The sequence below is a fragment of the Scyliorhinus canicula genome, chromosome 5 (genome assembly GCF_902713615.1).
Source record: "Scyliorhinus canicula chromosome 5, sScyCan1.1, whole genome shotgun sequence".
NCBI classification, from domain to species: domain Eukaryota; kingdom Metazoa; phylum Chordata; class Chondrichthyes; order Carcharhiniformes; family Scyliorhinidae; genus Scyliorhinus; species Scyliorhinus canicula.
This window is the reverse complement of record NC_052150.1, coordinates 187755408-187782921: the sequence shown is the minus strand read 5'-3', so window position 1 is coordinate 187782921 and position 27514 is coordinate 187755408. Positions and strand designations below refer to the sequence as shown.

Below are 27514 nucleotides of genomic sequence, written 5' to 3'. Positions count from 1 at the left end.
GGTTTTGGAGCTTTGATATGAGCTTGGCTGGGATTATGGTGTTGAAGGTGAAGCTGTAGTCAATAAATAGGAGTCTGATGTAGGGGTCCTTGTTGTGGAGATGCTCCATAGATGAGTGTAGGGCCAAAGAGATGGCGTCTGCTGTGGACCAGTTGCGGCAGTATGCGAACTGCAGTGCATCTAGGCATTTTGGAAGTATGGAGTTGATGATGATCTTTTATTTGTGTCACAAGTAGGCTTACATTAACACTGCAATGAAGTTACTGTGAAAATCCCCTAGTTGCCACACTACTGCGCCTGTTCGGGTACCCTGTGGGAGAATTCAGAATGTCCATTCACCGAACAAGCACGTCTTTCAGGACTTGTAGGAGGAAACCGCAACACCCAGACGAAACCCACGCAGGCACAGGGAGAACGTGCAGACTCCGCACAGATAGTTGATGTGCCTCATGAACAACGACTTTAAGCCCTTCATTATGATCGATGCCAGGGCCACCGGACAGTAGTCATTGAGGTAGGTTGGCTGGTTCTTCTTTGGCACCGGTATGATAGTGATCTACTTAAAGCAGGTGGGGACCTCGGAACGGTAGGGAGAGGTTGAAGATGTTCACATGTCCAGCTGCTCCATGCAGGATCGGAGTGCATGACTAGGGACCCCATTCGGACCAGTCGCCTTTCGAGGGTTCAGTTTCAGGAAGGCCGATCTGACTTTGGAAACTGTGTGGGTGTGCCTGGGGCTGCTGGGGCAGTTTGGTGGTTTGATGGTTTTCCCCTTGAACCGAGCATGGAGTTCATCGGAGTGGGTGTGCTGCTGCTAGAGACTCTGCTCGACATCACTTTGTAGCCCGCTGTGTTGTTTAGGCCTTGCCACAATCAACGAGAGTCTGTAAAACTAGTCTGTGATTCTAGCTTGGTCTGATATTGTCTCTTGGCATCCCGGATGGCTTTGCAGAGGTCGTACCTGGCTTTCATGTGTAGGTCAGGGTCGCCTGACTTGAACACCTTAGACCTGGCCTTCAATCTCCCGATTAAGCCATGGATTCCGGTTGGAGAACGTACATACTACTTTCTTTGGCACGCAGTCATCCACACATTTGCTGCTAACGTCTGTGACATTGGTGGCATACTCGTTTAGGTTCGTCACGGAGTTCTTATGCATAGACCAGTCCACTGACTCCAAGCAATCACGTAGGAGCTCTTCTGTTTCCTTGGACCAGCACTGCACAACCTTCTTAACCAGATTCTCTCGCATAAGTTTCTGTTTGTATACTGGGAGGAGCACCGTCTCATGGTCTGATTTTCCAAAGTGCGGTCGGGGGATGGAACTGTAGGCACCCTTGACTTTTGTGTGGCAGTGGTCGAGAGTGTTGTCACCTCTGGTGGGACAGGAGATGTGTTGGTGGAACCTTGGCAGTACACTCGAGGTTGGCCTTGAAGTCCCCGGCCACGATGAACAAGGTCTCCAGGTGTTCTGTTTAATTGTTGTTTATAACTTGTGTACAATTTGTCCAGCGCCTTCTTCACTTTTGCCTGTGGTGGGATGTGAACCGCTGTGATAATGACTGAAGTGAACTCACATGGAAAGTAGTACGGGCGGCACTTCATGGTCAGGTATTCCAGATCTGGGGAGCAGTAGGTCGCCAGGTCCGCCACATCCGAGCATCAGGAGGAGTTCATTCAACAAATCTACAGCTTTACTCAATATTGCTGGAACCAGAGTATTCAACCAAAGCATGCACTACTTTGGTCAAAACTTACTCCCCAAACCTTTCCCAAGAGGAACCACGCTGTGGCAAAATCTTACATTTTCTCCCACAAAAGGTTACAGCCATATGGTGAACGCTAATCTACAATGGGGCAGCAGGGTAGCATGGTGGTTAGCATAAATGCTTCACAGCTCCAGGGTCCCAGGTTCGTTTCCCGGCTGGGTCACTGTCTGTGTGGAGTCTGCACGTCCTCCCCCTGTGTGCGTGGGTTTCCTCCGGGTGCTCCGGTTTCCTCCCACAGTCCAAAGATGTGCGGGTTAGGTGGATTGGCCATGCTAAATTGCCCGTAGTGTCCTAATAAAAGTAAGGTTAAGGGGGGGGGGTTGTTGGGTTACGGGTATAGGGTGGATACGTGGGTTTGAGTGGGGTGATCATGGCTCGGCACAACATTGAGGGCCGAAGAGCCTGTTCTGTGCTGTACTGTTCTCTGTTCTATGTAAGGATCATGAGCGAAGAACCACTGGATGAGCTGATCATGCGGTCATATTTTTACCAGTGTTATGATCCAAGTTGATGTTCTAACTGGACGGGTAGATTCTAGAAAGGAGCCCTGGCTCAAAAGACAGTGGACGGGAGTCTCATTCCCGTAGCCGGGCAATGGGGTTTCCCATTGTGGGCCACCCCACGCCGTCGGGAAACGCGCAGGCGTGGGTCTGCAGCCGGCGAGGCGGAGGATCACGCTCTATAACTTTTACTTTCTTTTTTATAAAATGTGGAGGAACAGTCACAGGACCATAATTAGTTTTAACAAGAAAAAAGTATTTATTAAATATGGAAAAATTAGATTACAATAGAATAACCTTAGTTCCTTTAACTTTAGTTTAAAGATTAGTATGGATTACAAAGTACATGTTAAGATACAATGGTCACATTAACACAAATAGTTCCTTTTCAGCACACATGATTGCACAAGACACACTCCCCTCCGACCCCGACTGAATTTCACCTTAAAATCCCCCCCGGAAGATTCATAGCATCCCTACAGTGCAGAAGGAGGCCATTTGGCCCATTAAGTCTGAACCAACCCTCAGAAATGAAAGAGTAGGGCAGCACTGTGGCGCAGCGGTTAGATTGCTGCCTCAAGGCGCCGAGGTCCCAGGTTCGATCCCGGCTCTAGGTCACTGTCCATGTGGAGTTTGCACATTCTCCCAGTGTTTGAGTGGGTTTCGTCCCCATAACCCAAATATGTGCAGGGTAGGTGGATTGGCCACGCTAAATTGCCCCTTAATTGGAAAAAATAATTGGGTACTCTAAATTTATTTTAAAAAAGAAATGAAAGAGTACCCCACCCTCACACAAGCTTACTCGCCCCAACCTTTCCTAATAACCCCAGCAAGACAGAAAGATGCTCCCTCTTTAGCGTTCTAAAACGTCTAGCGTCCATTTTCTCACTATCCACCTCCAACAGCAATCAAATTAGCTACACTTAAACACTTCTCTATCTTACAAGGCCCCAGTTTATTCTTCATGCCGTAGCCCTCTCCAAACACGAGACAGGTAGTTTGAACTGAACCAACCAACACACATACAAACATCTTTGTCCAGCATGAATCTAACTGTAGAAACATTAAATTAAACCCACTTAAAACTGTACCTTATTTCCAATGTTTACCAAGTACCAAGAACAGAAAGTGATTCCACTGCACTTTAAAACTGAAGTTTCCCAGATCATTTCCACAACAATACTTTCTCTCACATGATGTTCTCAAAATTTGTGAAGGAAAAGTTCAATTGAACGCTACCAGACCATTTGATGAACTGGGGCTACCACAACACCCATGTGAAACTGAACCACTAGTAAAATAAATATTCAAAAAAAAAAAAATAGAGGGCATTGGAATGAACTAAACCCTGTTGAAAATCTGGGCTTAACTGCTTTTGAGGTGATTTTTGTTAATTCACAAGATGTGGGCATTGATGGCCAAGCCAGCATTTGTTGCCCATCCCCCAATTGCCCTAGAGGGATTGAAGACTTCCACACTCCCAATTTTGTCTTTTCTCTTCCTTGTAAAGATCCCAGTTGAAATTAATTTGGGCCATTTCTACCCAGTGGATTTAAGTCCACCATATGAAGATCAATAATGCCACATAAATTGGCAACCTCTGAAGTCACAAGGATGGTTAGGGTGGGAAATGGAAATAATGTCACATTGTGCACTAGGGGGTGCTCCAAGGCTGAAGTTCAGCCATGTTAAGGAAATGGTAAACACACAGAAGGGTCCAATCTTCCGTATGTCAGTAAATAAAATGTCTAATTATGTCATGTTAATACCAAGAAAATTTCAATACTGCTCAATACAGCTTGGACATAGTAGGCAATCACAGCCAACAATATTGGCTAATTATTCATGTTATTTATGTATGTAGCAAACAAATTATGTCTATATTTACATAATTTCAAGTTGAGTTGCTTTTCAATAGTTCAATTGCAGTAATCTCCCTTCCCACAGAAAATAAAACTTTGCCACTCGTGGTATGAAAATCAATGACCACTGAGAAACATTTACGGTAAAATGGATGAGTAGTCAGGTTGAATCAGAGTAATATCTTTCTCCCCGCAATGCTTTTCTGCCAAAAGCCACGTAAAATAATGGATTGGAAAATTACAGAATATCAATTGTGTTTAACAGGTTATTGCTGGAGCTACAATTCACTATTTTCATTTTCTGGTTTACTCAGACTCAGAGTTGGTACCGGAACCTGTTCTTTGAACATTGGAAATGCAACTTTCACAGAAAAACATGAAAGCACCGAGACCCAGGCAGGGATCTTCCTTGACTCAGCATCTAAACTTGCAGTATACTCACCTGAATGTACTAGATCAGGAGAAAATTGGAAACGCTGCCATGGGAATGTAATAATAAAATGAGCAACCCATTTCCAAATGTCTCATTTTTCTTTTTTCAACAATATCTAAAAGTAACCCTAGGATATTTGTCACATTGAGAATATGGCAGAATATTTAAATTAAACCATTTATCAATATTTTTTCCGTGAAATTGCCGAGGACCCGGGTTCAATCCCGGCCCCGGGTCACTGTCCGTGTGCAGTTTGCACATTCACCCAATATCTGCGTGGGTCTCACCCCACAACCCAAAAAAGATGTGCAGGTTAGATGGATTGGCCATGCTGAATTGCCCCTTAATTGGGGGAAGAAAAGAGAATTGGGTACTCAATATTTCTATTTTTAGAAATTAATAATTTTCCATGTAACAATGCAAACAACATTTTAAATCACCGTAGTTAACATTGATTTACCGAGAGGAAAGAACTACAAAGGAACTTTGACCTGCTCTCCACCAGGAAAGCAGTGCACCAACTCCGCCAGGCGCGCGGGACCCTGTACGAACACAGAGGCCAGCTGCCTGTTGGCATACCAGCTGAGAAAGCAGGCAGCCACCAGAGAAATTGCGCAAATCAGGGGTACCGGAGGCACGTTGGAAACAGAACCAGAGAGGATTAACAAAACCTTCAAGGTCTTCTACCAAGAGCTGTACACCCCAGAGCCCCCAACGGGGAAGGCTGGGATGAACCGGTTCCTTGATGGACTGGACATACCAGTCGTGGGAGGGGGCAGAAAACGGGACCTGGAAGCACCACTAGCACTGGGAGAGATCATGGACAGCATTAGCTCCATGCAGACGGGGAGGCGCCGGGACCGGATGGATTCCCGGCGGACTTCTACAAAAAATGCACGACAGCGCTGGCCCCGCACCTGCGGGAGATGTTCACAGACTCTCTAGCTAGGGGCACACTGCCACCCACATTAGCACAGGCCTCATTCTCGCTGATACCCAAGAAAGACAAAGACCCAACGGAATGTGGGTCATACAGACCCATCTCTCTGCTGAATGCAGACGCCAAAATATTGGCCAAAATCCTAGCCAAAAAGCTAGAAGACTGTGTACCTGAGGGGGTCAGAGAGGATCAGACGGGCTTCGTCAAAGGTACAGCTTACCTCGAACATCAGGCGCCTGCTGAATGTGATAATGACCCCCTCCGGGGAGAGAACACAAGAGGTGATCGTCTCCCTGGACGCAGAAAAGGCCTTCGACAGAGTCGAATGGAAATACCTCAGAGGTACTGGAGCGGTTCGGGCTTGGAACAGGGTTCACCGCTTGGGTAAAGCTCCTATACAACACTCCCATGGCGAGCGTACGAACCAACAATACCAACTCCCAATACTTCCAGCTGCACCAGACAAGGATACCCACTGTCCCCGCTGCTGTTCGCACTAGCAATCGAACCGCTAGCAATCGCGCTCAGGGCAGCACAGAATTGGAGGGGGATCCGAAGGGGAGGCAGAGAGCACAAAGTCTCACTCTATGCAGATGACCTGCTCCTCTACATCTCGGACCCACAGAGCAGCATGGACGGAATCATTGCACTCCTGAAAGAGTTTGGAGCCTTCTCGGGCTACAAACCTCAACATGAGCAAAAGCAAGATCTTCCCAGTACACCCGCAAGGGAGGGGGGAGGGGGGAGGGGGGATGGGGGGGGGGGGGGGGGGGGGGGGGGGCGCGTGGCAGCACTAAAGGGGCTGCCGTTCAAACAAGCCCGACACAAATTCCACTACCTGGGGATCCAAATAGTCCATGACTGGAAAGGGATCCACAAATGGAACCTCACAAGTCTGACGGAGGAAGTAAAAAAGGACCTGCAAAGATGGAACACACTCCCACTCTCCCTCGCGGGGAGAGTACAGACGATCAAAATGAACGTACTGCCCAGGTTCCTCTTCTTGTTTAGATCCATTCCGATCTACATCCCCAAGGCCTTTTTCAAAGCGCTGGACAAGCTAATCATGGCGTTCGTATGGGGGTAAAAATGCTAGGATCCCAAAGAAGGTCTTACAAAAAACAAAATCCGGGGGGGGGGGGGGGGGGGGGAGATAGTCCTCCCAAACCTACAATTCTACCACTGGGCGGCATCAGCCGAGCGAGTATGGGGATGGATCCAGGAGCCAGAGGCCGAGTGGGTGCGTGCGGAGGAGGCCTCCTGCATGGGGACCTCCCTCCGGGCCCTCGCCATGGCAGCACTCCCATCCCCACCCAAAAAACACTCCAGCAGCCCAGTGGTGACAGCCACCCTCCAATCCTGGAACCAACTGCAGCAGCAATTTGGCCTGACCAAAATGTCGGACAAGGCTCCCATCTGCAACAACCATAGGTTCACAGCAGCACTGACTGACGCCACCTTCAAAAAGGTGGAGGCACCCTCCAGTTCTTGTCATGCCTGTGCCTGTCTGTGGCCTGTGTGTGTGTTTGTAAGCGAGGCAGAAAAATCTCAGTGCAAATGTCTTCGGTACCAGTGAGCTGCCATCTTCTGGTCCTATCCTCATTGGCTGGGACACCCCGTTGCTGGGATTGTGCTGTGCTCGGTCTTCTGGTCCTATTCTTGTTGGCTGTGATACCTGCTTACTGGGATCACTTGTGGCTTTCTGCTGTGGGGAGGGGGGGGGGGTGGAATAATGTCACTAATACTGTTATCTAAAAAAAAAAAAAAAAAAAAAAAAAAAAAAAAAAAAAAAAAAAAAATTAAAAAAAAAGGTGGAGGCAAGACAGAGGGACACTGACAGTCAGGGACCTATACACAGACGGCAGGATCGCAACACTGGACGAACTGACAGAGAAATTTCGGCTAGCCAGGGGGAACGAGCTACGGTATCTGCAGCTCAAAAACATCTTACGAAAGGAGACAAGGACGTAACCACAACCGCCACGACAGACACTACTGGAATACCTACCGGACACAAGTATCCTAGATAAAGAGAACTATAGCGACATGTATGACCGACTGGTAGAAAGGGCCGACACCGTACTGGACGCAACAAGAAAGAAATGGGAGGATGACCTGGGGATTGAGATAGGGTGGGGACTCTGGAGCGAAGCACTGCATAGGGTCAACTCCACCTCCACGTGCGCAAGGCTCAGCCTGACGCAACTAAAAGTGGTACATAGAGCCCACTTAACAAGAAACCGTATGAGTAGGTTCTTCCCGGAGGTAAAGGACAGATGTGAACGGTGCCAAAGAGGCCCGGCCAACCACGCCCACATGTTCTGGTCTTGCCCCAGACTTGTGGAGTACTGGACAGCCTTCATCGAGGCTATTTACAAAGTGCTGGGGGTGAGGGTGGAGCCATGCCCGATAGTGGCGGTCTTCGGGGTTTCAGACCAGCCAGATCTATTCCTGGGGAGGAGGGCGAACGCCCTTGCCTTTGCCTCCCTGATCGGCCGCCGTAGAATCCTGTTCGGCTGGCGGTCAGCAGCACCACCCAGAGCTGCAGACTGGCTGTCCGACCTCTCGGAATCTCTCCAAATGGAGAAAATCAAATTTGCCATCAGAGGGTCAGACGACGGCTTCCACAGAATGTGGGAGCCATTCATGCAACTGTTCCAGGACCTGTTTGTGGCCAACGAACAAGAGGAAGAATAGCCGGGTGGCCAAGAATCAGGGGAAAATGGACGGGAATCGGGGGAAGGTAGCCGGGGGGGGGGGCTGGCTACGGGTTCGTTATGGGGGTTTGTTCTCATGGTTTTATGCTTATTTCTTTTTCTTGTTAATTTATTGTTTTTGTATTGGAGGGGAGGGGTTACTGTTTTTCTCTGTTGTGATAAAATTTGTTGTTGAAAACTTGAATAAAAATTATTCCAAAAAAAAAAAGGAAGGACAAAGCCGCAAGCGACAGTCTGATGGCAAGCTAAGGCCCAAAACCAAATTGTAAATAAATGCCTATAAACATGTGCCTCGACCATATTGGGGAATGTAAAATATGTATGCCGGTTAAAGGGGGCGGCCACAGTTGTTATTATGAAGATGCTTACCTGTAAATATACATGTTAATTTTTGCGTGTTTTTTTTCTAATAATTTGTAATTTGTTGGATATAAAATATGAAAACTCAATAAAAAACATTTCCAAAAAAAACATTGATTTACTGCCTAGTCTGGGGGCAGAATATTACAATGGGGCAAGGTGGCAGCTTATGGATCCCAGAGCCATGCAATCTGGTGTCTTGGCCAGCGAAGGTTTGGGCAGGTAGGGAGTTGGGCACAGGTTTAATGAAGTAGCAGGCAGGAAGAAAGGGGATTAGCATTTTAGGAGACTACACCCCGATCCGCAAAAGACACCCGCTAAATAATAACACCCCTTCCCATTAAGTTATTTTAATAAGCACACTGCCTATGCCAACCATTGTATGGCATGGGCAGCATATTATAGTGTCAGTTTGCTTGTTATTAGCCAATTGTTAATGGCTGTATTCTGGAGGTCAGCTCAGGAGTTTGCAGGGGGGGGGTAACCAGCCCGTTTTGATGTATCCCCCCCCCCCAAAATAAAACATGCCGACGGTAGTATGAAGATGCAGCCCTTTGTGTTACAAGCAAGCTGTTCGGTGCAATATTAGCACATAAAGCACTCCTACACTGCTTAAGTCACACAAGTAGATCAATCGCTCGATTGTTCAAGTGGCCAATGAGCATGAGGCAGTTACTTTCGTGAATTTAGAATCACAGTAATTTGACAAGAAGCAACTCAATTCTAAATTACAAAAATTTAGTCTGCAGCAATATTTCTGACATCCTCCACAGTACCAGTACCATTAGCTGTCTTATCAAAATACCGATATTCACTGATGACATGAGGAACTTCAGTGGATTGAATCATGCAGCTATGCGAGCCAACATGAATTTGTAACATAACAGTAACCCATAATTTTAATTCATTTCTGCTTCATGATGTGGCGGTAAAAGTTTCTTTAAAAATGCAAAAGGTAGGCAGTTCATCCATTCCCTCAGGTAATGAAAGCAATTTCATTGAGCCACATATGTGGTGGCATACAACCCCTTTTAAGTGATGAAAATCTATTGATGCAAATGTTTACTTCAATTATAGGGGGCAATCTACCAGCTGTTCATATTGGCAGGATATTCCAGTCCCACGCCAGTGGACGGGTTTCCTGGTGACAAGGGGTGCATTCACCGGGAAATCTCATTGACAACAGTGAGGTCGATAAATCCAGTGGGGTCGATAAATCCTGCTTACGGACCGCTGTGACCTACAGTCAACTACAACCTTTTCAATACTTCTCAACTAACCACAGTTGGAATCCTTCCGCATTATAATAGGAAATTGTAAACATGGCAGTAATTAAACACAAAATGGACTTTATTCACCAGACTGATGATAGTTTGCTTTGGGGAGTTTGCTTTCAGGAGAGTTTCCAAAGCTTTATTAATACTTAACGAAAGGCTCCTAACCAAGAGCAGGAAAGTGAGATGAGACTGGATGGTGACTTGCCGCCCAGTGTGGATACAATGGTCCAAAAGGTCCTCCTTCCTTGCTGTAAATTTCTATGATTCCATTCCCATGTGCCTTACTTTTAATAATCATCATCTTTTTATTGTCACAAGCAGGCTTACATTAACACTGCAATGAAGTTACTGTGAAAAGCCCCTAGTCGCCACATTCCGGCTCCTGTTCGGGTACACAGTGGGAGAATTCAGAGTGTCCAAATTACCTAATAATTTTTTGCATATCCCTTGCCAGATCCATCAGATGCCAACAGTCACCAAGTAGTATATTAGGTTTTATATTTTAATCCCTTTAACATGCAAGCATTGTACAAAATGTAAAAATTATAATTCACATATAAAACTTCAAACTCTGTCTTAATAGAACTACTCAACAGTAGAGTAAGTTGATTCGATTACAGGTACAATGTTTGGAGCGATAGGTGATAGTTTGAATTATAAGTTACTCTGTAATTTCGATACGGAAGCCAATTCCAAGATTTTGTGCACTCTACATTTTAGGTGAACAATCTTTGTTAACCCTCTGAACCTACTCCCACCCCCACAAAGCTCTCCAAACTGTTTATCCTCTCACTTAGAGGTTTTTCAAATTGTTGATTATGGGAAGACTCTGGTCTAGTTTTTGAGCTCCACAAATTTTGTGGAGATAGAAAATATAATTACAGAAACTTTCAGCACAGAATGAGGCCAGACCAAAGTTTGGACATTTATGCAAAAACAAGAAAAGCAAAACAATACAAAGTCTTGGGAAAACCAATTGTATCCTTCTCCAAACTTTGATTTCAACCTCCTTTCTCAGCCATTCACTTGACTGAAACAAATTATGTGAATCCTTGGATTACTATTTGAGCCCTGAACTAAGTTTTGACCCCATAGCCTATCAGCAACACAACCTTTCTCCACCTGTGCAACATGGAAATCCCTCTGCCACTGGAACCTTAATCTACCCATGTTCAATTATTCCAATGCACCTCATTCTTAAACTTGTCCTGTTCTGCATGCAGTCCCATTTATCCATCATGGGCCTACACCATCCCTAGCCCAATAAGATATTAAACTACTTATTCCCATCAAATGTTTTCATGGTCTTGCTGCAGATTAGCTCTATTGTCAAGTCCTACTTATCTTTTGTAGCATCCTTCACTTAGCCAAAAGGAGGGCCATTCTGCCCGGAGTCCATGCCAGCTCACCTTAAGAGCTAACCAGTCAGTCTCATTCCCCTGTTCTATCCCCATACTCCTGCAAGCTTATTTCCTTCAAAGGGCTATCAAATTTTCTTTTGAAATCATTGTTCATCTCTATTCCCACCACACTATGGGAAAATGGTTATCCCTCACACCCTTACTATCACCCCTGCAACCCATCACATCAGAGTGCCCTAGTCAGCTGATGACAACATGTTTTCCTTATTTATCCTACCTAAATTGGTCATAATCTCACACAATTATCAAATCTCCCTTCAATCACCTTTGCGCTTTTTCCCCAATCAAAGCTTGTAGCTAAAATTCCTCATCTGTAGAACCTGTCTCATTCATCTCTTCTGCACTCCCAAAGACCCTTGCACCCTTCCTAAACTGTGGCGACCAGAACACAACACTTATACTTCAGTTGGGGCCTAGCCACAGCTTTATACACATTTCACACAACTTCCCTGCTTTTGTATTCAATATCTCTATCTATGAAGCCCAATATCTCATGTGCTTTGCCAACCACTCTCTCAATATGTTCTGATATCTTCAAAGATCCATGTGCATGTTCCACCAGCTCGCTCTGTCCCTGCACAATTCTTGGAACTGTGTGTATTAAATCTATACTGCCTCCCTTCTGCCAAAAGGTATCACCTCACATTTTTCTGTATTAAATTCAATCTGTGAACATATTTGTGTTCTGTAGCGATCAATTTGTGTCATCCTTACTGTTTGCCACTTCTCAGAGTAAAAAGCAGTGGTCCAGCACTGGCCCTTGGGGAACACCACTGTTGACCATTCTCAGTCCAAAAAACCATGACTTGCTGTTTTCAGTCCTGCAGTAACTATGTTCACACTCACCCCTCCTATTCCATGCGCCAGTTTTTTTTTGTTTTTTTAAATCAGCCTTTTACATCTCCAGATAAAAGACCAAACTGAACACATGCAACTCTGCTGGCTCCAGTTATTCTGGAAGAGGAAGAGTTCCCAATGAAGACCTCCAAGACCTTGCTGGGAAATAAAAACAGAATCTGCTGGTAAAGAGTGAACGTGGAGTCCAGTAGACTCTATTTGGAAAGGTTTTTCCAGCACTTTATTTTTATTCCAGCTAAATTTAGAGCCCATAGTGTTACGGTCAAGATACTGGCATGGATAGAGAACTGGCTGACTGGCAGAGAGTGGGGTTAAAGAGGTATTTTTCAGGATGGCAGCCGGTGACGAGTGGTGTGTTTCAGGGATCGGTGTTGGGAGCACAACTTTTTCACAATATACATTAACGATTTGGAAGGAGGAACTGAGGGCACTGTTGCCAAGTTTGCAGATGATACAAAGATATGCAGAGGGACAGGCAAGACTGGGCAAAGAAGATGTAGATGGAATACAACGTGGAAAAGTGAGAGGTTATGTGCTTTGGTAGAAAGAATGGAGACTTGGACTATTTTCTAAATGGGAAACAGCCATTTTTCCAGAAACAAAAGGGACTTAGCACTCCTAGTTCAAGATTCTCTAAAGGTTAATGTGCAGATTCAGTCAGCAGTTCAGAAGGCAAATGCAATGTTAGCATTCACGTCCAGAGGGCTAGACTACAAGAGCAGGGATGTACTTCTGAGGCTGTATAAGGCATTGGTCAGAGCCCATTTGGAGTAGCGAGCAGTTTTGGGCCCCGTATCCAAGGAAGGATGTGCTGGCCTTGGAAAGGGTTCATAGGAGGTTCACAAGAATGGGTCCAGAGGAGGTTCACAAGAATAATCCCTGAAATGAAGAGCTTGTTGTAGGAGGAACGGTTGAGGACTCTGGATCAGTACTCGTCGGAGTTTAGAAGGATATTTGGGGGGGGGGGAGGGTGTCTTATTGAAACTTACAGGATACTGGGAAGCCTAGGTAGAGTGGACGTGGAGTATGTTTCCACTGGTAAGAAAAACTAGAACCAAAGGCACAGCTTCAGACTGAAATGGACGATCCTTTAAAACTGATATGAGAAGGAATTTCTTCAGCTAGAGGGTGGTGAATCTGTAGAACCCATTGCTGCAGAAAGCAGTGGAGGCCAAATCACTGAGTGTCTTTAAGACAGTGATAGACAGGTTCTTAATTAATAAGGGGATCACTTAATAAGGGGATCAGGGGTTATTAGGAGAAGGCAGGAGAATGGGAATGAGAAACATATCAGCCATGATAGAATGACAGAGCAGACCCGGGGTCTGAATGGCCTAATTCTGCTCATATGTCTTATATGGATTCCAACTGAAGAAACCTTCAGAAACGGAATGTAAAAATTACTGTAATTGTAGCAAGTCACCCTAAGTGAAGCTAGTGCAAGCATGGTATGAAGTAAAGGTTATACCTACACTTGCAGTATGACCAAGAAGCAAGGGCGGCACGGTGGCGCAGTGGTTAGCACTGCTGCCTCGTGTCGCCGCGGTCCCATGTTCGATCCCGGCCCTGGGTCACTGTCCATGTGGAGTTTGCACATTCTCCCCGTCTGTGGTCTCACCCCCACAATTCAAAGATGTGTATGGTAGGTGGATTGGCCCTTAATTGGAAAGAAACACTCTAAATTGACACTCTAATTTTTTTTTAAAAACAATATGAACAAGAAACAATAATTTGCATTCTTCCCAAGACAATGAAACAGCACATCATCAAAAGAAAGGTATATGCTAGAAAGCCCCCAACTCCAGACCAGTGATGATTTGTATGGCTGCCTAACCGAGGCACTAAAGCACCAATATACATAAATGTTGTGATTCTCACCGGATTGCAATCATCTGCTTTGTGAATATTTAACAAGTTAAAGGAAAGGACTACACGTGCAAATTTTGTCCCTTTGTTTTCTCTCCATCAAGGAGGCCAACCAAAAGTGCTCAACCTGACCAAATAAAACAAGGTATCCCAAACTGGCCCAACGTGCATTGATACTGGTTTGGAATTTGATCAGTGGTCATGCCAAAAGAGAGTGCAAAAAACATTTAACTAATGCTAATAATTTAATTAACTTTAATTAAATCAAATAAATGTTTTGAGTGAGGAGTAGAAGTCCTTCAGGGGCTGAACCAAAGGGAATTCAATTACTTTCTCTACCAAATCTGAACTATGCCAACAAACAAATTTTGCATTTATTCAGACTATTTATGGTAGACTTCAGGAAGCAAGTTCACCGAGTAAAGGTGGATAAGATCAACCGTTCCTCTCCTCTACTTCATGTGACTTGGTCTCAGCTCTAACACTGGTGAAGCACCACCTGTTCAGTGAGCACAACTTGTCATGAAGCCACGGTCACATTTCCGAGCAGGAGGTTAAAAAGCTGCAACGGTAAAAGCCTGGAATGTACCCATCTAGTTACAGGACCTGCAGATGTATCATAGTACTTCGTGCAGAAGGAGGCCATTCAGCCCATCAGGTCTTCACCAGCCCTTGGAAAGAGCACCCTACTTAAGCCCACACTTCCACACTATCCCCGTAACCCCACCTACCTTTTTGATGGGAAGAGGCAATTTAGCAGGGTCAATCCACCTAACCTGCACATCTTTGGACTGTGGGAAGAAACCGGAGCACCTGGCGGAAACCGACGCAGACACGGGGAGAAAGTGCAAAGTCCACACAGACAGTTACCCAAGCCCGGAATTTAACCCAGGTCCCTGGAGCTCAGAGGCAGCAGTGCTATCCATTGTACCACCATGCTGCTTACTTCTAAAAGGAGGAAAACCAGTTGTTCATAATCATAACCTACTATATTTTTAATTAATGGCCAAAGTGCATAGCACAAGGTAATATACTATGGCTGAAAAAGAGTGGGACAGAAAATATACCGAGTTCTAAAGGTTAGATGATAAGAGGCTTCATTTTTCTGGGAAGGGAAGACTAAAAGAAATTCAAATTTTTAGGTCCAGGAACAGTGCTGTCCCTAAGATGTCCATTCCTGACCACTGTCCAGATGACTCCAGTTGGAAAGTATATTCATAAGCACACAAGGCAGGAAGGACCAGAAAGAGCTTGTGTGAGATATACCCAGAGTAAAAATGACGACAACTTGCACAAAACAAAGTGTCTTGGATAAGTCAATGAAACTAGAGAGAGTTTAAAAAATGAAGAAACAATGAATTAATGATTAATTGTGATTTTATTTTTAGAAAGGCAATTTGCCTTTTTTTTTTAAAAAGAAAACATTCTCAGAATTGCTTGGCCTTTATTGTCCATCTGCAAATGTCCACAACTACGACACCAGTAAACAGACTTTCTGACTCACTGCACTCCATGTTAGGTAGGGAGTTCCAGAACCAGCAACCATAAAAGGAATATGGAATATACATCAACATCAGGATGCATAATTGGGAGATGATGACATTCCAATCCATCTGTCACCTTTGTCTATGTGGTTGATTGTTGTTTGTTTGGGAGGTGGTGTGCAAACGTCTAGGCTACTTGCTACATGTAGTACATCCCATAAGTAGCATACACTGTAGTTAATGTACACTGGTGGTGGATATTTTAAGCACGTGAATGAGAAACTGATCAATTGGATTATTTTCTCCCAAATGTTACGGAATAGAGGTTTTAGCTGCACACTTCTCGGCAAGTGGAAAGCAATCAATTGCACTCCAGACTTGTGCCTTATAGGTGAAGAGATTGGAGACTGGACCTGAGAAACTCGCAATAGAATATCCTACCACTGATCTCGAATAGTGATTGAATTTATGTGACTGTCCAGTTTTTTTTCCTGCTCAGTGGTGACTACACCAACCGCATTGTCAACGGGGATGGTAATGTCATTGAATGTTAAAGAGGTGGTTAGGTTTGCTCTTGTTGTTACTTGTGTAGCACAAATGTTACTTGCCACTTATCAGCCCAAGCCTGGTTATTCAGATTTTACTGCATGTGCGCATGGACTGGTTCATTATCTAAGAAATTTTAAATGGAACTGTGCAATCAGTAAACAGCTCCAGTTATAACCTTATGATGGAGGGACGGTTGAAAGCAAAGAAGAACAAAGAAAAATTACAGCACAGGAACAGGCCCTTCGGAACTCCAAGCCTGCGCCGATCCAGATCTTCTATCTGAAACGGTTGCCTATTTTCTAAGGATCTATATCCCTCTGCTCCCTGCCCATTTATGCATCTGTCTAGATACATCTTAAATGACGCTATCGTGCCCGCCTCTACCACCTCCGCTGGCATTGCATTCCAGGCACCCACCACCCTCTGCTTAAAGACTTTCCATGCATATCTCCCTTCAACTTTTACTCTCTCACCTTGAACTCATGACCCCTAGTAATCGAGTCCCCCACTCTGGGAAAAAGCTTCTTGCTATCCACCCCGTCTATACCTCTCATGATTTTGTAGACCTCAATGAGGTCCCCCCTCAACCTCCGTCTTTCTAATGAGGTCCCCCTCAACCTCCGTCTTTCTAATGAAAATAATCCTAATCTACTCAACCTCTCTTCATAGCTAGCGCCCTCCATACCAGACAACATCCTGGTGAACCTCCTCTGCACCTTCTCCAAAGCATCCACATCTTTATAGGGGCTGATTAGCACAGGGCTAAATTGCTGGCTTTGAAAGCAGACCAAGGCAGGCCAGCAGCACGGTTCAATTCCCGTACCAGCCTCCCCGAACATGCGCCGGAATGTGGCGACTAGGGGCTTTTCACAGTAACTTAATTTGAAGCCTTGAGGCCTGTCGCTTTCCCCTCTCCCCTGTATTATTCCAATATTTCCACTCCTGATGCGATTGTGATTTTTGCTCAAAAGTATTTCACGGCATTGAAGATTTTAGCCTTAATAATAAATATATTTTCAGTGACAAAGAAAACCGAGGAGCTCAAAACACACTATGCTCATTTCTGAAGTTGGCGAGAAAAGTATCAATCCCTAATTAAAATAGAAGACTTGCCTTCACAGTCACTGAAGGTATTTTTAAAATATGCAGTCTGTAAAAACATACATAAAAGCTGGCAGCACAGTGGCAAGCACTGCCGCCTCACGGCACCGAGGTCCCAGGTTCGATCTCGGCTCTGGGTCACTATCCGTGTGAAGTTTGCACATTCTTCCAGTGTTTGTGTGGGTTTCGTCCCCAAAACCCAAAGGGTAGGTGATTGGCCACGCTAAAATTGCCCCTTAATTGGAAAAAATGAATTGGGTACTTAGGGCATACACAAGTTAACATCAGATGGGAGAAATATGAAATGAGAACACAAATTTCCATATTTCCTGGGCCAGAGACCAGTTTTATTCCCTTGGTTTCAGTCGAGGAGAATGCTGTTAATGTGGAATCTAAATTATTAAGTTCACAGTCAATTTGCACATTCTCCCCGTCCCTGCGTAAGTCTCACCCCCCCCAACCCAAAGATGTGCAGGGTAGGTGGGTAGGCCAAAGTGCCCCTTAATTGGAAAAATAATTTCTTTTTAAAGTTCACAGTCAATTGTATAGTGCTCTGAACGAAAGCAAAAATATGGCAGCAACAAAGGGTTCCAAGTTTAGAATCTTAACAAATCACAGGAAAATACAGAGTTTTAAATTAAAGCATTAAGGGGATATCTAGAATCTTTCTCTTCCAAAAAACATAATTCAAAAAAGTACCTAAAGTCTACAAATGGATAAACTGACTAATATATTATACTGCATGACTAATTTTTTTTCGCAAAAAACTCAAATTTAAATCACTATGGGATCGATGTAGTGGCTGGGTCATCAGTACTGATATGAAAGGTATGAGAATGTCATTTGAACTACTGTATGCAGCTGAGTTCAGAAAACAAGGTAATTACTCGAAGACACTTGTAAAGTATAATTCACGTCAACATTGAGATCGTACAACCTGCCATAAATAATGTAGCTATTCTATTCAAATATTATATTCTAACTTGGAATTAAAACACACACTGCAAAAACACATTGTTTTTAAGGTGCCTACATTTCAATTCCAGGCAATTTCTTTACAGAACCATCACGACTATAACACCAATCTTCCGTTTTCCAACAAACATTGTGCATAAATTTGCAGAATTTTCCCACAAGCTTAGTATGAAAAGACTAGTCCCTCCCTATACAAAGACCAGTGAATAGACCCTTTCTTTTAAAGGCAGAAACTGTATGAGGTATAGCGAACAAACTCCAATAGGTAACTATGCCTTTCTCCTAGTGCTTTTCTACACGTAGTACACAATGGTTGAAAAAAAGTTCAATAAATTCACACTGACCAATCCGAAAACCATGCCAGGCACAACTTAAGGCTCAGCCAAACACAAATAATTATGCTTATTACAAGAACAGCTGCCAATTTTTAATTCAGTGGTACAAGAACAATTACAAAAAACAAGGATCGGCATGATAAGCGAGGCAACAACTCTAATATAATGCTAGTTAGAGATGGTAAATTGAGAGGTAATTTCCATGTTCATTATTGAATGCAAAGGGCATAGATAGCACAAACAAAATGTGTAAACATATCATACAACAGACATGCACATTTGCTTGGTTCTCCAAGTTATGTGCATTTTCTGCATTAAAACTATTTTTTTCTTCTGCCACCCTCTTTTACATAATGTAATTCAGAGTATAATTACTTATTTGTATCAGATGGTCAGTCATCTGCTCATGTGTAGGGAGTAACTGAACAATACTCTGAAAAGCTAAACAGAAAATAAACACTGACTCACAGTGAATGTGCCCAGTACCTCGGAAGAAAAACCAAGAATCCCTCCCCCACCCTCCATAACAGAAAATAAACACAAGGATAATGTTCAGGATGACCTAGTACTTTGTTCCTTCCTTTAGGCACATTCACTGAAAAAAGGTCTAAACACACATCTGATTTGACAAGGATTCAGGTTGACAAAGGATGTAGTGAAAGTGAAATCATACCCAAGGCATTCAGAGTCTCTGGGTCAAAGGTCACCTAACAGTACCTTGGACGCTTGCTTCCTGCTGAGTTTGGTTAAAAGAACTTTTCCTGAAAGACATACTTTTGGAAAAGCATCCTCAGAGTTTTGAATATGTATGCAAGACATTTTCTGGCCATATGAGAATGGTTAAATGTAATGTTCTTTTTCATTGTAACTGCTTTAGTTGGAAACACTAACCTTGTTACAGTTCACAGGTTAAAAAGTTTGCCAAGCTAATAAATATTAAAAACATTACCAACTCCATGAGGTTTCAATGCAAAAAATATTTTCAGCAGATTACGGTCTGAATATCTGATACTGCCTTTTCACTTAACCATAGTTTGGTGTCAAGACCCTCGTCAGCCCTACAAAATCCAGCACTTGGGAGTATTAAGGTGCAGTGGCTTCAGATTAGGACAATTGAGGATGTACAGTGCAGCAGTTATATTTTGCATCTGGCCATGTTTGACACTAAGTTTCAAAAAGTATACAATGCATTCCAATCTCCTGTGCCAACATCCTTCACCTTAACAAGTCCACATTTTCAACAAATTTACATAGTTAGGGTCATTATAACAACTTATCTGGAATCAAATTGTTTAGAGCAAGAGGGTATTCACACCACTGAAAATCTTGACCTCAAGATAATTTTTTTATTAATAGGAGTCATTCGCCTTGCCGCTACCATGCTGTGATGATATGGTGTTCTACAGTTCCTTGATCCTCAACTGTTCAGGGTCTGTATTATTCAAGTCGTCTTCCTCAATTACAGTCCTAAACCCACCAATCTGCTTTCCCAGAAAAGGTTAAGAAGAAATTACTTAATTCTGTTAAGATATTTTCTCAGCACCTGTTAAGTTTCGAAAACAGTTTGCTGGTAAAGCAATTATGTATTTCAAAATGGGAAAATAAAAGAGGGGAATCCCTACCTAGGCACATACGACTTCATTTTCATGAGAAAATACAAAGAGATGCAGGTGCTATATTGGTACATGAAACCAAACTATGTGAAGTACCAGATGAGAAAAAATTAGATAAGATTATACTTTGATAAGTCACCTATCAACAGTCAAGTATTACATTCAAGAGTACGCAATAAATGTCTTCTAGCGCAAAGTTGTCCACAACTGGATGTTGTAGATTGGCACATTCCAAGATCCAGGGCTAGGTGCTGAGGGATGCATGCACTAAAGCTAGGGGGAGCCACAGCAAAGGCTCATGGCTATCTTCTGAGGCCATTCGGCCTTGGTATACTGAGGGGCTGGAAACTGGGTAAAACCCCTCGAGCTGTGCAAACATGTAATGGATGAGTATTAGAAATATTAATTGTAAATGTAGCACGTACCATAATATTGGAAGAAACTGATTTGGTTTGCATCTTATGTCAACTTTTAACTGGAATTTAAATATCTGATGAATAAAAGTACATTTTGGGAAAAGAAAGAATTGTGCAATAAATAACTGGCAAATTCTCCAATTTGTAAAAACAAAACTGAAAGCCAATTGCTTTAACCTGGACAGATTTTTTTCAAAACTACCCTAGTGGGCAGACAGAGCATACGCACACTAGGGAAAAAAATAAAGATTTATGACTGCTCCAATAGGATTAGCGATACAGAGCAGTCGTTTAACACTATATGCCACAATCAGTTAACTAGATTTGTTTTTCTGCAAATGGCAGGGCAAGCATGATTTAAACGGATGTAATAACACTTCAGATTTTAAAATGTTCCCTGCGCCCACCGCATTTGTTACCTGTGCGCACGTCTTGCACAAAAACCACCACCCAACACAAACACGCTCATTCTTCCCCCTCCTCCACTTAGCTTCTCTGCAGGAGCTTCCAGGCGTCAATCTAATCAGTTATTAACGACCGCTACACCCCTCCCCAGCACACACATAGATGGAACGACACACCGAGACGAAACACACACCAGGGCGTGCTTGTCGAGGTTAAAAAGCACAAAAAGGAGACGGAATACCAATTGCCTCCATTCCCATATTCAATGTGCAATTTCGGAATAAAATTCAAAGGGCTTGGATTAAAAATGCTAAATGCCTTTAACAAATTATGCTCGTTCAAAAGCACAAAGGAAAGTAACCTTACTGCAACCATGGTAAATAAATCTCTCCCATGAGATTGAAGCAGACAAGAGGGGGCTGAAACTAACACCATTGCTACCTGCACAAGTTGCCATTTGCTGCAGCCTGTCAGCTCGGCTCGACACGACAATCAGGAATCGCTTTCTCCTGCCGAAGGGAAATACTTTTCTCTTTTTAAAAATCCGCTTCAATCCTACATTGCGACTCGATTTTCAAAAGCACACTGAATAAATATGCATGCGCCAGGTTTTCTTGCCATTTTTATCAACGTAACAGTCCCATTTTTCAGGTAAACATGTTTACATCGCTCTCCCTCCCTTCTCTCGCTCGCTCGCTGTGGCAGGCGCACATGTCACAATTTCGTCAGCAGGAAAAGCCCATCAACTTAGCACCAACCATCGGGGCTAAATATTCTTTCACGTAAAAAAATAAAATAGCTTAAAATCATTCCAAAGGTACACATCGCAGTAAAAAAATAGGTTTTTGAACTGCGTTTAAAATGTGGCAAATACACAGGAAAATACACAAACACCACCAAATGCGAGAGAGGGGAGATGCTATCACACCATTAGCCTGTGTTTCCCGAGGAGGGAAAATTCCCTACCTTTAAATAAAAATCATTACAACTCTAGGACTAAATATATAACCGACACACCGAAGAAGGCGATCACCTTTTAAGAAACGCTCAGAGGCTCACATTAAAAGTTTATATAAACAAATGTAGAAGGGGGCAGAAAAATGCAACTCCTTCCCGGCTGTAATGTAAATGTATTCCTTATATAGCTTTTTCAGCCCAGTGTCCGAGTCAGTGGAGCGGCCCAGAGGCCCTGTAATTCGCTCAAACCGTTACCACCCATTTCGGCACCAAACAGGTACCCGGGCGAAAAGACGAGCGTCTGATTTCAACCTTCCCTTCAGCATAATGTGGAGGGAGGAGAATTAAAAACTTCACCAAACTGTTTATGTTTACACGGGGGGGGGGGGGGGGGGGCTTCAGACAAAAAAAGTCTCGCTTCCTCTTTTAAACAGTTTTAACTCTTGACTGTGTCAGGTAATAAGTTCATTTTAAGATTATGGTGTGCTTCAGGGAGACTAAATAAATAAATAATGACGGGGGGTTTGACCCTACACGCCAGAAGCACTTTTTTTTTGGGGGGGGAGGGGGGCGAGAAAGGTAACAAAGTGAAGTTTTAAATACAGATCCGTTAAAAATAAAAAGGAGGGGTATTCTCTTGTCTAATTCGCCCTGGGGTCGGTGAAAGAACAGAGAGGGGGGGGAGGGAGGAGGCTCTGACTGAGCAGATAAAGGAGCTGGGAGGGAGCGGCAGCGTATAACGGTCCAGGGCCATGAACCGCTAGGCGACGGAGTAGAGAGCGAGGCCAGGGAGCAAGAGCAGGTAATGATCCCACACCGACAAGAGGAACAACTGCTCGCCTCCCAACTTTAACCGCACTTTCCAACACCCACCCCCCAAAAAAACCCCCACCACAACCAAACTCCAAGTAACAATAATAAAGCCCCGCACTGGGACAGATCTGAGTGAGTGCGTGCCGAGTTCCCGATTTAAATCGCTGGCTCGCACAACCGAGTTTCTCCGAGTTAAGTTTTTCTTTTGTTTCTTCTCTTTTTATCCAGCTTATTTTCCCCTCTCTCTCCCCCCTCCTCCTCCTCCTCTTTAACACTCTTCCTCCCTTCCTCTGTAATTCCTACTTCCAGAAAGTACAGGGAGAAGAGGAGGAGGGGGGAAGAAGGAGGATTGTGAGAATCCCCTGACCAGCCCTCCCCACCCGATGCAAACTCACCGTTTTTCCTCCTCGGGTTTGCCTGTTTTCTGCGCTTACACCTGGGGCCATCCGCCATGATCCGCTCGCTCTCTCGTTTCATTGATAAGCGCTGTCAAATTCCAGGACGCGTGCAACCACCCCCAGCCTTCTTTGCGACACTTTATTTTTTTTTCTTTGCGACACACCTACCTTTCCACCGCCCCCTTTTGCTCCTCGCGCACCTCCCCCCCACCCCCCCCGGGCCGAGAGCAGCCGGCGGGCGCCACCTCCGCGCGAGGCTGCGGGCAGTGGCCGGCATGCGGCGCTTACTATGGGAACCGCAGGTTGCCCTGGAGATGGGTTCCCCCTCCCCCTTCTTCACCCCCTCCACCTTCTTCACCCCCTCCACCTCCTCCTTTCTCTTCAAACATTTGGGTTTGCGGCAGAATTTGAATCTGGCGCGGGAAATTCAAAGCTGAGCAAAGTAGCCTGAGCAAGGTATGGGGCGAGGGAGGGATTGTGTGCCATCAGCGCCACCAACAAGCGCAGTACCAAGGGTGAAATGTTTATTGCACGTCGCTTGCGGAGAGAAGTATCTACATAGAGACGTCCAGATAAATAGTTAATTAGATACACACCCACCCACTGCTTATCCAGAGATGGATGTGTGACCGATTCGGAGTCGGTTTAAGATGTCAGTTTTTAACAATTGGCATCTTCAGGATCAGACCTTCGAAACTTGTTCTCTGCAAATAAGGGAGTGTGAGATTGTAAACACTTATTTTAAGAACAAACGTTTATATTTGGGGCCACATCGGAAGTGCATTAAATTGCCTTGTTACTATATTTTGGCATCACTCAAGTTTGCTCACAAGCGAAATACCTACTTGCAAAGTCAAGGTGGGGTTGTTAATACGTTTCAAAGTGAAAAAGTTGGTGAAAACACGACACGCATTAATTTGCTAACCGTGAATAAAATAATTTCCCAACCGTGAATAAAATCATTTCCCACTGTATGCATCGTTATTCTTAAGAGTCACTCCTGGGCAGTAGGGAACGCGTTTCCAAGGAATGGGGACACGAAACAAGTACATGCTCGGAATTATAGTCTATAAATGATTCGGTTTATATTTTAGTCAACGTGGATGACTTTTAGGTAAAGGTAGGCTAACTTCAACAGTCTCGTGGGAACATTGGATTTAGGAGCAGGAGGAGGCCATTCGGCCCTTCGAGCCTACTCCGCCATTCTATTGATCTGGTCCACATTCCTGACAGCCCCTATCAAAATACCATCTTAACTTAGCCTCGAATCAATTCAATGACCAGGCCACTTTTACTCATACAATCGGAATCACTCTAATTATCATAGTTCAGTCTTTCACAAATCTTTGAAAGCGACAGGTGACAGCTAGTGTTTTATGATGCCCCGTTGTGTCCCTGTTTCTAAGCACTGACCAGTTTCAGCTTTATTAATTACTGTAAAACAAGATGAGAGGGAACTTGTATTAGCACAATTGCCAGAATCTACAAACGAGTTGCTGTCAGTTCAGAGTACCACCAAAACAATACAATTTTTGAAAAAAAGCAAGTGGAATATACAAGCATTATCCAATTATTTTTATCTGAAAGTGCTTTGATGCATGAAAACAATGTGTGGTCTGAATGTACGAAATCTCCATTTGTGATATTCAGTACCAGAAACGTGATCGCCAACTCTACCGCAAAAAGGTTTAAATACATCGACCCACATAGCAACTTACATAATATTCTTTTGTCGTGTCATGTTTTTGTGCATTGACATGACATCCACACTGTGATAACTATTGCACCCACAACATTCTCCTGGCCGATCCCTTTTTGATCAAGTTTATACTTTATGAAAAGCCAAATTACTTGCCAGTCACAGACTGGAGTATTTGGTATGAGACCAGGCTGTTTTGACTAGCGGATTAGTTTTGTTCAAAAGGCCAATTTACTTGGTTGACTCCACATTTGACTTTTCATATTCATTCTTCTGGTTCCTTCACACACACACTCAAATTTCTGGGACTGAAAACTCAACTAAGGCTGAAACTGTGTTTGAATTGTATTGCCTTTGCGTGGCAGTATTTAAATTGTGCTGGGGGTGAGGGAGACGAGTCTTATTCTATCTTCATTACGCAATTCCCGCATTCGCACCTACCCACCATACTAATAGAATAGTGCTGAGCGGCGCAGTACAGTTTTGGCAGGTGAATGCCGACTGGAATAGATCAGTCGCCAGGGACGGGGCGCTGCAGTGTGGTGTTTGTGTGCTGCTTTCCGGTCTGCATTCATAGCCAGTTCACACGGGTGAGCTGAAAAGCCCCACACACACAGCAACAACAACAACAACAACCGCTTTCGCTGACGGGCGGGACCCTTGGTCACTGGAGAGCGGGACGGCAGCGGGCTTGCCAAATTCCCCGCCCAGCTCGGAAGGCACAGCCACGCACTTTGCTGCCCTTCAGTGTCAGATCCCCTGTAAGTGAGTGGATCAAGCTCGTCAAATCCCAGTTTACACAGCGAAAGGGCAGCGCACTCGGTTTGCCCATTTTAAAATGGCCGTTAAAACCCAGTCGTCTTCTGTCCCATTGGGAAGGCGAAGACGGCGGGCCATTCAGCTCGTGTATATGTGTGTGTGTCTACATATAAGTTGCTCGGTCGTGTCTCCGGGACCCGCCAAAGTGCTTGGCGGCGACCAATGAGTTACTTTTGAAGTGTAATCAGTGCCGTTGTGTAAACAACTGCGCCAGCAAGGTGTACAAAGCGCACAGTAGCTTTAGCCGGGACGGCACTCTCGGCGTTGATCTTTTGCAAACGGCGGTAACAGTTTCAGCCCGCTGCGTGATGGAGAGTCGACTACACCCAACTTTTATGGCATCTGCCTCGTCCCAGACGCCCACGGGAGACGCATGCAATTTAAATAAATTTGCAGTGCACAAACCTGGAGGCTGATGCATTATTTTAACGCTTGCATCATCTTTCTCACTGACAGCAACATGGCAGGGCTGCCTAGTCTCACCGTATTCCTGGAATTTCCCCAAAGCGCGGGGGCGGTGGGGCATTGAAATCCCACCTTTCACTGTTGTAATGTTTTATTTCTGCAGCAGGGCCTCCCGCCGCAGTTGGCGACGTTGGGGGAGAGCAGCAAGCAGGGGGAACTGCTTGGCCCTTATGCTGCCAATCATACGATCCCAGGAGACACGATCCACCTGGACCGCTACATGGCTGATCCATTCCAAAGCCTAGATCCTATTAAAAGTGCCAGTCTGGTGGAAGGGGCTGAGAAGGTCATTTTGAGAAATGCCAGATAATAGTAATAATCTTTATTATTGTCACAAGTAGGTTTACATTAACACTGCAATGAAAAGTCCCTAGTCGCCACATTCCGGCGCCTGTTCGGGTACACCGAGGGAGAATTCAGATGTCCAAATTACCCAACAGTACATCTTTCGGAACTTATGGGAGGAAACCAGAGCACCCGGAGGATCCCACGCAGACACGGGGATAATGGGCAGCACGGTAGCACAAGTGGATAGCACTGTGGCTTCACAGCGCCAGGGTCCCAGGTTTGATTCCCCACCGGGTCACTGTCTGTGCAGAGACTGAACGTTCTCCCTGTGTCTGCGTGGGTTTCCTCCGGGTGCTCCGGTTTCCTCCCGCAGTCCAAAGATGTGCAGGTTAGGTGGATTGGCTATGATAAATTGACTTAGTGACCAAAAAGGTTAGGAAGGGTTATTGGGTTACAGGAATAGGGAGGAAGTGAGGGCTTAAGTGGGTCGGTGCAGACTCGATGGGCTGAATGGCCTCCTTCTGCACTGTATGTTCTGTTTGTTTTATAATGTGCAGACTCCGCACGGACAGTGACCCAAGCCGAGAATCAAACCTGGGACCCTGGCACTGTGAAGCAACAGTGCTAACCACTGTGCTAGATTATAATCCCAATCCTTAACACCTTCCCCGATCTGTGGTAAAAAAGAAAATGGTGCCACCAATGTGAACGTGCTGGCTACCATAGCTTAACTGAACCTGCTGATCCCGTAATTGCGCAGCAGTCACCAACTCTCAAGTAGGGAAGTGTATAGAGGGTCTGAGGGCTGCAGATGGTGGGGCTGAACAGTGAGTAGAGAAACTGGTCACAGAGAAACAGTGCTCTGGGGCACTGAGATGTCTTTGACAAACAGAGGAGCAGAGCCAGGTGCTGTGATGTGAAGGAGGAAGCAACCAGGACAAAGTCAGGACTTGTGAGTGACAATGTGGCAGGAGCCAAGGACAACTTGAAGCCCCTGAAGGTGGCTGCAAGAGTCTGGAAGGGGAATTGAGACCTAGTCAGACTGATTGCTAGTGCCCCTGAGTCTGAGAATTATCATAGATAAAGCTGAGAGCAGGACTGAAGCCAGGATCTGGGCAGCAGGACAAGCCTGAACACTTGAAGCAAGGAACCTATTTTTAACCTTTGTGCCGTCTGTGTGCTTAAACCTCGTGT

The 27514-nt window shown here is 44.7% G+C and overlaps 1 protein-coding gene and 1 non-coding gene across 3 annotated transcripts in view; one reads left to right on the top strand and one right to left on the bottom strand.

Annotated features, from left to right (window-relative positions):
• The window catches only part of zeb1b (zinc finger E-box binding homeobox 1b), a 224630-nt gene extending 198517 nt beyond the window's left edge, over window positions 1-26113 (bottom strand). The window contains exon 1 of one of the 2 annotated variants that reach the window (XM_038798259.1): window positions 25973-26113. In XM_038798259.1, the coding sequence (XP_038654187.1) occupies window positions 25973-26093 (121 nt within the window). In that variant the 5' untranslated portion in view covers window positions 26094-26113. Of the gene's footprint in view, window positions 1-23046; window positions 23208-25972 lie in introns of those variants that run through there. The other variant, XM_038798260.1, reaches the window with a different exon arrangement.
• Window positions 6983-7121, top strand: LOC119966685. Its single transcript, XR_005460809.1, has one exon. It is a non-coding gene; the product is annotated as a small nucleolar RNA SNORA57 (small nucleolar RNA).
• Window positions 26114-27514: the final 1401 nt, after the last annotated feature.